Genomic DNA, 13,121 nt, shown 5'->3' with positions numbered 1-13,121 from the left:
CGTTTTGCCTATAATCTTGCCTTTTTTCCCCTTTTCATTCTGAGGCCAGAATGAAAATTGCAAATCTCTTAAATTATTCTTCCCTATTTAAAATTTTAGATGTCTTTCTTTAAAATATAAGTATGCATGTTGTTCTGATACCTTGGCGCTCACCTTGTTGGCATGGGACAACAGCTGCTCCTATAACAACTCCAGCTCCTGACAGATCCTTCTTCAGCTTCGTCCACTCCTCGCCTAGGTGCATATTTAGCATGATGAGGGCAACAGCTTCTTCTCTTTGGAGAGGGAGGTTTGGAGGTCATAGGACTGATGCAATTTCCACTTTGTTCTCATGAATTTTATCCCATCCTTTGTAGGCTGCGAATTTCCTTACTCCCTCTACTTTATGTCCATATTTTCATCCCAAGTGACTCTTCTGACTTCAGATCCCAACTCCATCTGCATAAGTAGAGACCTCTCCTAGCGAGGTTAGTATTAGAAGTGCCAAGGGAATTTCATGATTCCAATTTTTCATTTCATCATTTTTGGGAAGTGTTCATCGATGATAAGGATAACAAGTTCAAAGGAATTTCAACCTCTGTATATTGTCTCTACATTAAAAATCTAGTTTGAAGAAAATTACTCAGAGAAACTTAGTTCTGAAGTTGCATCATTTATGTAATTCAAGGAAGGTGATTATACAACTTTTTAAACATCCTAATTTTAAAATCTATATTATTGAGTCTGGCATTATCAAGGTTATCACCCATTTGTGAAAACACACGTTTAACCAGAGCAAAATGAACTTTCATCATGTTCTTTTTAAAAAAACCTTTTTTAATGTTTATTTATTTTTTGAGAGAGAGAGTGCACAAGCAGGGAAGGGACAGAGAGGGAGACACATAATCTGAAGCAGGCTCCAGGCTCTGAGCTGTGGACACAGAAACTGATGCGAGACTCGAACCCACGAACTGTAAGATCGTGACCTGTGCTGCAGTTGGGCGCTCAACCGACTGGGCCACCCAGGATCCCCTTCATATTCTTTTCTTTATAGACACATCTGAGAGATGCTCTATAGAAATATCTTGTACTTGATAACTTAATTATCCAGTCCTAATGGGCTGTCCTAATATTTGTATTTCTTGCTAAATCACAAAGTGTTAATTAAATAAATACAAAAATTATTGTAACCTCCATATTCGATTTCAAAGAAATTTTGCGATATAGCTTGAATTCCACATTTTTGTCCATACAAGGATCCTTGAAATGATATTATATACTATAACTAAAGCTATCCAATGCAGAGTTTATTCTATTGCAGCTGAATTTAATTTTCATTGGCCTCCACATCTCCATTTTATTATTATTTTTGCCTTTGCTTCTCCCAAACCTCTATTATTTAGCCGGGTTCACTCCAATTAGCCCTTTAGGGGAAATCCACTACTATATGTGGATTTAAAAAGAAGATATTAAGAAATGAGCCTCTCTCAAAATATTTCTTGTTTGAAAAAAGCTATTTAAAAAAAAACTATTTTAGGACTACAAATTATCACTATTCTGTTTACAATAAATTTGCTTCTCGGATACCAAAATAACAAGTGTTGTTTCTGGAACTGAAGCAATCTTACAAAAATATAGCTGTCCTCCAGGAATTTTTCAAGAGAAAATAATGGGAAGATTTGGAATTCCAGTTAGTGTGCCTTTTGCAAACTTCCATTGGCAGGATATAAATACACCTCAGAGATTCACTATGGAGGAATAAAGGCACTGTGTCAAACACTTCTTGAATTCTTGACTTCCTTGGATGTCCTTCCTTTCTTATTTTCCTCATATTGGCTTTACTTTCAATTGGAAATGAAATACAGAATAAGAAAACAATAAACATGGGATAAAAAAAGGCATATAAATAAGTATAGGAGATTGAAATCCCCTCCATTGAGATGATAAAAATTAAAGGTGGGAATCCTGACATCATTGAGTTCAACCACATTTGTTCAAGGTAAATGGTCCAACCCATGAGAAATTGTTTGAAAGTTACTTCAGACTGATCCTAAAATGCTTTAAAGTATGATATCTTGAGTAAACATCGCTTTGATGAAGACACCGACCTTAATAGTGGATATAAAAGCATATATTGTTGTTTGTTACTTCTTAAGTATCTGTACTTAGTGTTGTCCATGCTGGAAACTCCAGGGCCTGAAGACTCAGAGGGCTCTTAAGTTCACTGTGAGTACTTTTCAAATGTGCTCTGGTTAAAAATAAACTAAATTAAATCAGTATTTCAACCTTATATCCTTAGGAAATTGTTGACTAGTATAAATGATGCCAAACCTCAAATCCAAAATGTTTTATAAGAATTTGCATTCTCTCAGTTTTCATTTCTGTGTATAAGAAACTTATGAACACAGTGGTGACAACCCTTGCTTTTTGCTCACACTGACACAGCAGGAATATATTTATTTTTTTATCTTTTTGCTTGTTTTTCCTACTTATTTTTCCCTTCTTCCTATCCTTGGGGGTGGCATGGGAATGGGAAAATACATTTGAAGCTCTGTTTGGCACTGCTTAAGTTCTAGGGAATTCTGTTTACCTTGAACACAGGCTAAGTAATTTCACCGTACTTTAAGCAAGAATTGTCATGTAACTCAGAGCATATTAAATGATCCATAATTTGCTAATATTTTTCTTCATCAAATTTTCACCAACAGAAACAAAAGTATTCTAGGACTTATCTGCAACAAGAATGGAAAAACCAGTCACTTAAAATTATAAATTTTTTAGGTCTGGATAATTACCACTATATATTTCCAGACAGAATTCCTCACATGTCAAAATTAGAAACACCTGTGTAGCAAACCCATAAATGACAGCACTATGTCGATTATATTACACATAAGATAAGATACTGTATACAGTAAGTCCTACATAATTGTCTTGAAAGAAGTCTCTCTATTTCCTAGTCAATTTCATTTGGGTGCTAGTACGTGCAAGGTACACTCATCAACATACATACAATTTGATTTTTTCCTAATTGGGGTAGCATTTGTGACACTTTTAAAAGACCTTACCTCAGTTTGGATCCAAATATTTAGATGTGAATATTTTCTTGGAGGTAAGGGGCAATCACTAGTTCTTTTACAAGTCCTGATAAAAGCAGTGTTTGGTTTTCAAAGACCCTGCCAAGGTTGCCTGTGAGGATGTAGTGACTAAATGATCACAAAACAAAATTTATAACAGCCTGCATTCATGGAGCACCACCATATGTTTGAGTTAAATGGCTCTGAAAATTGAATTAATAATTACCTAACATTCACTATATCCTTTACTCTGCTTTAGGCACTCGATACTAAGGAGTTTATGTACAATGAGTTTGAGCAAAGTTCAGTAAGCACCATCTGGTGTGGGCAGATACTCAAGGCAAAAGGGTCAGAAGATGCCTGGGATTTCATTTCAATCACCATCCTGTGGAATGGTTCAGACAGATGCAGATGGGCAAAACTATCCCGCCTCTGAGTTGTTCTTGCTTTTGATAAGATATGCATGAGGGCAGCCTTAGCGTTGGTGGAGGGGGAGGGTAATTCATCTGGGAATGAATTCCATGCAGTCAGAATTTAGGACCCAGACATCCAAGGGGATACTGGAAATGACTGTGGTGCAGCATTTGGAGACCTAGATGGAAGCTGAGATCACACACAGAGCTTCCTGGTAAGGGGAAGAGAAGCTGCTGCCCTAGCTAGCAAACTGGAAAGAACCTCTGGTTCATTCAAGATAAAAGGCAATCTTGCTTTTTTTCTCCGCATTGGCATCTATTAATTCACAGGCACCGTACTGTGTGCTTCGAATGTATTATCCCATGTAATAATTGTAACAACCTTGTGAGGCAAGTATTATTACTCTTATTGTCATTTTATAGTTCAGCATGCTGAAGCACAGAAAAAAAATTGTGTCCCCAATATAGAATACTGTTTGCCAGAACCAGGTATACTATAGAAAACAGGCATGAAGGGGTGACTTTAGAATTGTGACTTTGGAAAAGCATAGGCTTCGATGAATTTTGTAGACATAGCAAAAGTTAATCTTCTCACCATCATATAGCTATCTAGGGGGCGAGCATCAGGACTAGCATGGGGTCAGTGAAACACTCACCTTGGCTGTAAAGTGGAAGGGCTCCAAAAAAAACCTCAGTAACTAAGATGCATGATATTTTAATGTAATACTTAAAATTTTTAAATTAATGCAAAAATCTATGATGAACAAAATATCAAAAATTTACATAAAGACAGGATTATTCTGACTGATTTTCTCTTCTGTCTCTGACTTTAATATGGCCTGGTATGGCAACAGGTGGGAGGCCTGAACTTGAATGCTGTCAGTCTGAGCTCAGAACACAAGCTTGTAATCGTTATTGGCTAATGTTTGTCAGGATTTGGAAGACAAAGAAGAGTAAAATATAACTTAAAGAATGTAAGACTGATGATCAAGGATAATGGCAAAATTATGGAGCTGGTTCTTCAGGAGGAAAACAGAAAATGAGTAATTTAATTTCCCATGTAGGTTCCCACTTAGAAACTTAAGTAGCTGAATAGTTTGGCTTCAAAGACAGAGGACCAACAAAAATCTTATTTAACTTTAAACTTTTCTTTGCCTCTCTTGCCTCTCTTGGTACTCTTTTATCAGTGCCAAGAATCCAATTACTGATCATAAGGAGCCTAAAGCAGTTTCCCTGCACCTGGTGGTATATTTTAAAAAAAAAAAATATAAGATACAATTAAGAGTGACTTGAACACTGAGAAACATTTCTTATCTCACATAACAGAAGCTCTGGAAGTAGGCCGATTATTCCAAGATTGGATAATTCAATGCCTCACCAATGTCATATGGACACAAGTTTTTTCATTTTTAACCTTTGCCTTCCTCAGTGAATCAGCTACTCTCTTCATGGTTATAAGGTGGTTACAGCAGCCCTGGGCTTTATGTTCCCATGCACCAAAGTCCTTGTTTCTCCTTTTAACAGCAAGAAAACCTCCTCCCAGAATATCTCATCTAATATCTGACTCCAGAACCAATGGTGAATTCATATTTTTGTTTGTTTATAACAGTATAGCATAGGTAAGAGTCATACTCTGGAGGGTGCAAAATCAGCCTCCATCACAATAACTATGTAACCTTAGGCATCTCATTTACATTCTCTGTACCTCAGTTTTCTTATTTAAAATATATAATATAGCTACATCATTGGGTTATTGAAAAAAATGTGGGTTAATATGCATTTAGTTCTTAGAGTGGTATCTTGTGGGTAAAATACACTCTATTTAAACTGTTAGCTACTATTATTTTTATGATGACCCTCAATGTAATATATTTAATTTAACTCATGGAAACATGAGAGGTAAGAAAATGTAATAAAAAAATCAATAAAAGTTTCAGTTGCATTGTATAATATTATTCCCATGATATAATTTGGATGTGATGTCTGAAAAAGGGAATAAGAATCACCTTGAGGACTACTATCTTATTTAAGATATACCTATAATCTGTATCTGTATGCATATCTATATCTATGTTTTTAAAGTTGTTGTTCACATAGCTAAAATCAGAGGCTGATCTTAAGTCAGCAACATTGACTTCATGAAAACATCCTGATTTGACTATTTTAGAAGCAGGCAATATACATGTCTGCAGAGTATATATAGTGCATTTAGGCATAAGGATAATTAAACTGATATCTATTTTGTTGGATTTTATTGTTAAGTTCCTCAGTGAACATTTAGAAAGAAGGGAAATGGGGAAATGGTCTCAATCTATTCAGATAATAAAAATCCCATTTGCAGTATTCTTCCATTAGATATAAAATATACTAGTGCTAAAATATACATTTAATGGTGCCATTACAATCCAGTTCCTTACATATAATTCTTTAAAATTTTTCAATTGCAATTATAAAATTCCATTTCATTTCCTTTCTCTAAGGTTTAATCTTACCATTCAGACTACCATATCTTGCTCACACGAAACTCTCCAGAATGCAGTAAAATAAGGTCCAAAGAGTAAAGTTACACTGTCACTGAATCATGGAGATAAGTTTTTCTGAAACCAACATTTTGTAACTTGGCCTCCTTGAATGAGCTGTGAATCCCCTGAAATAGAACATATAAAAGTTTCCCAGAATTCCCTTCTATTGTATAACTTTCCCCCTTTCTAGTATATGTACTGCCTGAGCAAGCACATTTTCCCCTTTCTGTGGGATCTTCCCCATCAGCATAAAATGGAATATTCTTCCCATTTTAAACAATGTTAACAACAGAAAACCCACTATGATATTAGTTCTCTTTAAACATTGCCCAAACTCTTGTCATTTACTTTGAATAAAATGTACTTACCACCTTTACATTATACCCATTTGGTCGCGAATGCATTCCACTAAACCAGCCCTTTGAAGGTCACCAATGACATCCTCCTCATTAAATCTAAAGGTCTATTCTCATTAAATTTCAAGGTCTATTCTCAGTCTTCATTTTACCTGACCTATCAGCAACTTTTGCCTGTTGATCACTGTATCCTCCACAAGACAATTTCCTCACTTGACATCTAGGACGTTATGCTCTCTTTTTTCTGCTTCTTTCTTTCTCTCTCCGGATGTATGTGTTAATATCTCTGTCTCTGTCTTTCTCATCTCTCCTTGTCATAATCAATTGCTGTTGTTTTTCTGACTGATCTCTCTGTCTTCTAAATGTGGGAATGCTCCTGGGTCCACTCCCTTGGTGATTTCGTTCAGTGTCATGATTTTGAATACCTCTGCTGAACTCCCAAATTTCTATCTTCAGCTAGGACTTCTCTTTTGTAGGTCATATTGAGTTGTAAAAATGTCTACATCTGCACATAGATATTTAATAGGCAACTAGAGTGTGATGAATCTAAAACTCAGGTACTTGTATACCACCCCTACAAAGCCCTGTTTCTCTCCAGACCTCCTCATTCCAACAAATGACATTTCCATCCTTCCAGTTTTTCATGCCACAAACCTTGAAGTTATCCTGTACCTGTATCTTTCTTTCATACCTAAGAGCCAAACTGTAAGCCTGTATTATTACTTCTATCTTTTAAATACATTCAGCTGACCACATTTCATGACCACACAATCATCCTGATAGAAATCACCATAATCATCGTTCTCCTTGATTATTCCATTTGGCTCCTTACTGATCTCCCTGTTTCCAGCCTGGCATTCTTTGAATCCTCAACACAGCGAGTGAAGTTACACAAGTCAAATCATATCATTCCTTTGTTCAAATCTTCCAGCGACTTCTCTCTATCAGAATAAAAGCTTAATTTTAGAATACTTAACCTTTAGATAATATAATATGTTGGTATAATTGTAGTCTTTTAAGATATCAAATGGAGAAGAATCTCTGAGAAGCTAAAATAGTTTTTAAAATTAAGGAAAACAGAGGGAGATGGGTGGGGGACGGGCTAGATGGGTGATGGGTATTAAAAATCATCACTTGTGATGAATGCTAGGTGTTGTATGTAAGTGATGAATCACTGAATTCTACTCCTGAAGCCAATATTGCACTGTATGTTGGCTAAATAAAATTTAAATTAAAAAAATTAAAAATAAATAAAAATAAATAAAATTAAAGAAAACAAATCTAAAATTTAATTATAGATTGACGGAAAGTCAGTTGCAACTTATACCATATTTCTAGATAGATCTCCTCTTCAGTCGGATAATAGAGGTTACTCTTCTTACCCCCTCAGAGTAGTTTTCATAAAATTAAAATGAGAAGAACAACATCCTAGAAATATCTGTTATGTCTATTTGCTTGCATTTTTAGTTTTTAATCTCCCATTTCACAAATAGTTTATATCTCCTAGGACATAAAAAATGGAAGACTTATAGACTTCAGGTTTTCCTAACTCTATCTACTAAAATTACTAGAAATTTAAATGTTTTTTATTTTTAGGTACCAGGATGCCTAATAAGGATAAACAAATTGGATCTAGCTGGAACCTGATATAAATACTACCTTGACAATTCCAGACTTTTTCTGATATATCACAAATTATAATAAATGGACCTATTACTCTTACTTGAGTCACAGCTACTTAAGTCAACTTGGAACTTATTGTTTGCTGAAAATTTACAGAGCCATCTTCTCCATGATGCTTTCCAGTATAATATGGGCCAACAGTGATTTCTTCTGTGCCTGAACATCCATAACTTACAGTGGATATACCAATTTGAATAACATAGATACACATTATTTCAATCCATTTCTAATTTTGCCCTGTGTTAAACTCCTATTTAGATTATAAGCTTTTCAAGGACAATTTCTTTCTTGGTAACTAAATAGTGTTTGGTACCATAGATATTCAAAAACTTTTTTTTAACTGAATACCTATGCATACTATGACAAAATGTACTTTCTATTTCTGAGCCCCCCAGAAAGTTGTAGCTAAGAGATATTTACATTTATAAAATTGACATATTTTGTGTCAAAAGCACAAATCGGTAAAAACAGCTTTCCTTAGCTTCTTTGGGGATGATTGTAAAATTTTTCTCTTATTTTTAATTACTTTTAGCAAGCTCTATTTCCAAGATTGGCTCAGATCCTCTAAAACTTGTACATGATGCTGTGGAAGAAACCACCGACTGGGTCTATGGCTTCTTTTCCTTGTTGTCTGACATCATCTCGTCTGAGGGTGATGAAGAAGATGATGATGGGGATGAGGACACTGATAAAGGTACACAGCATAGAGACACATCTAACTTCTTGGACCAATTTTAGTTATGTATTACAGTGGTTTTCTTAAGTTTAAACACAAATGAGCACTTGGGTCAGGCTAACCCAAAATGAATACACTTCTGAGTTCTAATAGCTTATCAACAGGCTGCCAAACTCAGTAAATTGGTCTCTATTTGGCTTTCATCTTACGGCTTATCTGCCTTTATGACAAAGATGTCAACATTAAATGCTACCATGAGGGTAGCATTATAGTAGAGAGGGCCTTATTATGCAATACTACAAACTCACAATAGGAACTCACATTTATATGCTTCCTTGGGAAAAAAATTGTAGCTATTTCTCAAGTTTATCCTTAGGAAGATTGAAATAACAACAGTAAAACTTGATAGACATATGTTTTATACATGTAAGTCATATTCATAGTCAAATAGCAGAAAGCAATTCTCCTAAAATCATAATAAAAAGGAAATTGATTGAACCAAATGGAGGTGTAATGGAGGGAAATGTTCTAAATGTCACAATTATGCAGCTAACCTATGTACTTTCTCATATATATATTAATAAACAAAAGAAAATAAACTCCAACCATACATAAACTGCTATTGAATGGATGTGAAAAGAACAAAGCATAATGATCTTGTCTTCTACATGACATTTTTTAGGGTCAGTCTCAGTCATCAGACTACCTTGACTACCAGGAAAGCTCTTATTATTTTAGACCTCTCTATGACTTTGTCTGAATTTGTATTTGTTTGGCCCCAGTGAGAGGTCGAGATGAACAATAGAGAATAGAAATGAACATGATATATGAACTATAATGTATAACTTGGATTGCTGCCACACTTTTATTGAACTCATAAAAGTGAAACTATCTCACATAAATGTACATAAACAAAGTTTATACTTAAAAACTGGAATTTGGGAGGCAAAGTAATATAAAGACTACTAATGTCAAAACTAATGGATGGCTTTTTTAATGAACAAAAGAAAATGGGAAAATGGAGAAACAATATTATGCTAAGCTAAAGGTTTTTCTAATTCACTGTTTTTGTCTTGGTCTAGGAGAAATAGAGGAGCCTCCCTTGAAACAAAAAGGTTGGTTGTTTTTACCTTTAATAATGCATTTTTCCCCTTTTATGGTAATGCTCATTTTTTAGCATGACTCAAAATATATTTTACATGATTTGGAACCTTAATTTACTTTCAATGTACAGTTTTTGTTTGATGATTAGATCAAATTTTATAGGTAGGTAGAGAAATACTCCATTCTCTCCAATAAAGCTGACCCTATTATTTTTCAGCTGATTACTTGGTGCCTTCTTCAGGATATGTGTGAATTCATCTACATATAGATCTGTGTGAGTTGGAATTACAGGAATGAGGAGTGAATTCAGTAGACACAGAAATGGCCCAGAAAATGATGATTCCCATTTTCTTTATTCTCACTATGGCCAGATTTTAAATTTTTATTCATTTTCTTCTTATTTTACTGTCACTATTAATATTCTTCATTTTTAGGTGATAAGTAGGGGACAGGGTATATGAGATAGTGTGCAAAATAATAATCTTGGAGGCAAAGACATATCAGTCAGTATGTGCCATGCATCATCCCAAAGGAATAGAGTCACCTGGGTATACTTGGATTTGGTATGGAGGGATTCTTTGCAGAAATAGATTTTGCCAGGCTTTTCAATAACTGTCCATGATTGTCATGAATCCAAGAGATGGAAGCAATATGGCTAGGACAAAGAGGTATGGCTATGGGGCAAAAACCTCAGAGGGGCAAGTATTTTTATAGGAAGAAGGGAGAATTATTTCTAGAAGGGACAAAAGGAGAAAGGATACCTTCCTGAGGTATATTTGGAATGAGAAACAGCCAACACATAGCCAGACTTGATACAATTGTGATGTTTTAGTCATCGCTGCACATATTCAGCAGAGGCTTTGGGGAGTGTTTACTCCAGGGGAGAACTTGCTGGCTTCTGTTGCTATCTGCCTAGACCTCCTATAGATACAAACAGTGGGATCCAAATTTAGAGCTTTAGCCTTGCCTGAGGAGATGATGTTTATCTCACTCTCTGGGGTAAAATCCATTTAGTTTATGTTAATTTGGAAAATTTGAATTTGTAACTTATCCAACAAAAGAGAGCTGAGCTAGTGATACTCAAATGTGAGAAAGCCAGAAATGAAAGTGTTTGTGAAGTTATCAAGAGGAGAAAGGTTTCATGATCACAAATCCAGGATGAGAATGTAAGAACTCAAGCCATAGTTCAACCATCAAATCCAGGTTTAGAGATTCTAGATTAGTTTTAAACTTCTTGAGGTTAGAAACAGCTTTTTTTTTTTTTTTTTTTTTTTTTTTAATAGCTGATCTCCAATGGATAGTGCCTAGAACACAGTAAAAGTTTAAGCTAATGAGTTACTAGCCATTGTCTGGAAACAAAAGGTTATGTATATTGTGTATTCCAATCAGAAAAGGAAGGGAGAAAAACAAATATTTTCTTACTTATAAATTGAATTCTACAAGAAAATCATAAGATCATATTCTTCATAAATCAATATCTAGAATTTAATCGTCTGTTCTTTCCTTTTGATTTGAATTTCCCTGTGGGATTATTTTTAAATTGTTTCATGTAATGATTAGCATAAATTGCAAATCTGCATAAAGCTGTTTAATTATTATTCTTTAAATTATTGCCGTATTTTATAAAATCAACAGCAAGACTATTAAATAGCTGTTAAGGATACTTTTTTTTAAAAAAACATGTCAACAATGCTCATTAGTTAAAACAGTCTAAGTGATATATGTGTTTAAAACCATGTACACTGGGGCGCCTGGGTGGCTCAGTCGGTTGAGCGCCGACTTCGGCTCAGGTCACGGTCTCGCGGTCCGTGAGTTCGAGCCCCGCATCGGGTCCCTGTGCTGACAGCTCAGAGCCCGGAGCCTGTTTCAGATTCTGTGTCTCCCTCTCTTTCTGACCCTCCCCCATTCATGCTCTGTCTCTCTCTGTCTCAAAAATGAATAAAAACGTTAAAAAAAAAAATTAAAAACAACAACAACAAAAAAAAAAACCATGTACACTAATGTCTTGAAAGATTACCAAAAGAAGAGTAGACTTAAAATCATCTGAATGTATATATATTAAATAGATATATACATTTAATTTTTAACATTTATTTATTTTTGAGAGACAGAGACAGAACACAAGCAAGGGAGGGGCAGAGAGAGAGAGGGAGACACAGAATCTGAAGCAGGCTCTAGGCTTCAAGCGGTCAGCACAGAGCCTGATGCAGGGCTCGAACTCACAAACCATGAGATCGTGACCTGAGCCAAAGTCAGACACTTAAACAACTAAGCCACCCAGGTGCTTATTATTATTTTCTTAATAATATAATTCACAGGGTTGCATGAATGGACATTTGAGGAAACAGATACCCTACCTTGGGTATAAAAGCTATGTAATAATGAACATTAGTTAGAGTAGACTGAAGCAAATATATTTCATTACAATTACTATTTTTTATTTATAGTCTTTTCCTTTGTAGAGTCATAGAGGCGATGAGAGTTTTAAGGCAATACATAATATTTTACAAACATTTCTAAAAACAAAACACTTCCCATACATATTCTGTTTTTATTTTTATTTATTTACTTTTTATGTATTCTGTTTTTAAAAGCAAATTTCAAATATTATTATTAGAGAAGAGATGCTATGAACTTATCTCTATTTTATGATGGATTATTTTATACATTTGCATATTTAAAAATTGTGGTTTAAGAAGTATGTTTTTGGTAATCTAGAATGACAGTCTCTTAAAACATTTGATTTTCATCCATAAGTAAATGATTGTTGGTCTCCTTGTGAATGCTCTTTCCCATTCAGATATATTCAATACTATTTAGCCATTTTATATTACCTAAGTTATCAGGCCATGGGATTGTTTATTTAACTGTCCTGTGTCTGTATGAAGCATTTTATTTAAATGCACTTAAAATGTTAGTTTCATTTGTCCAGTTGCTATTTTCATCAAACTAAAAACTCAGCCATCCTGTTATTTATGGGTGGAGTTCACAGGTCGAATTTGATGTAGAATAATGGTTGAGTCAAACAATCTCAGAGTTGAGGGTTGATTATTAAATAAATTATTAATATGGATGACATTTTTGAATCTGCGATTCTGTGGCTTATGTTGTTATAAATAAATATAGCTTCAGGGCATTAGATGTAGTACCTAGTGTCTTTATATTCTTTATGCATATTTACTTTTCAGCTTGTCAAAATTTTAAAATAGTAAATTCTATTACCAAACACTATATGATGAGTCCAAGGCACTGAATCATTATAAAATTTTATATTTTATTATATAATTATTTGAAATTTACAACTATGAGAA

General features: G+C 34.5%; 1 protein-coding gene across 1 annotated transcript in view; it reads left to right on the top strand.

The window, feature by feature from the left end:
* Positions 1 to 13,121, top strand: part of TRDN (triadin) — a 391,552-nt gene that overhangs the window by 60,941 nt on the left and 317,490 nt on the right. Inside the window, exons 3-4 of the mRNA XM_042987108.1 lie at positions 8,563 to 8,724; positions 9,789 to 9,821. Of these exons, the coding sequence (XP_042843042.1) occupies positions 8,563 to 8,724; positions 9,789 to 9,821 (195 nt within the window). The remainder of the gene's footprint in view (positions 1 to 8,562; positions 8,725 to 9,788; positions 9,822 to 13,121) is intronic.

This window comes from Panthera tigris, chromosome B2 (genome assembly GCF_018350195.1).
Source record: "Panthera tigris isolate Pti1 chromosome B2, P.tigris_Pti1_mat1.1, whole genome shotgun sequence".
NCBI classification, from domain to species: Eukaryota; Metazoa; Chordata; class Mammalia; order Carnivora; family Felidae; genus Panthera; species Panthera tigris.
This window is presented reverse-complemented; position numbering and strand designations above follow the sequence as displayed.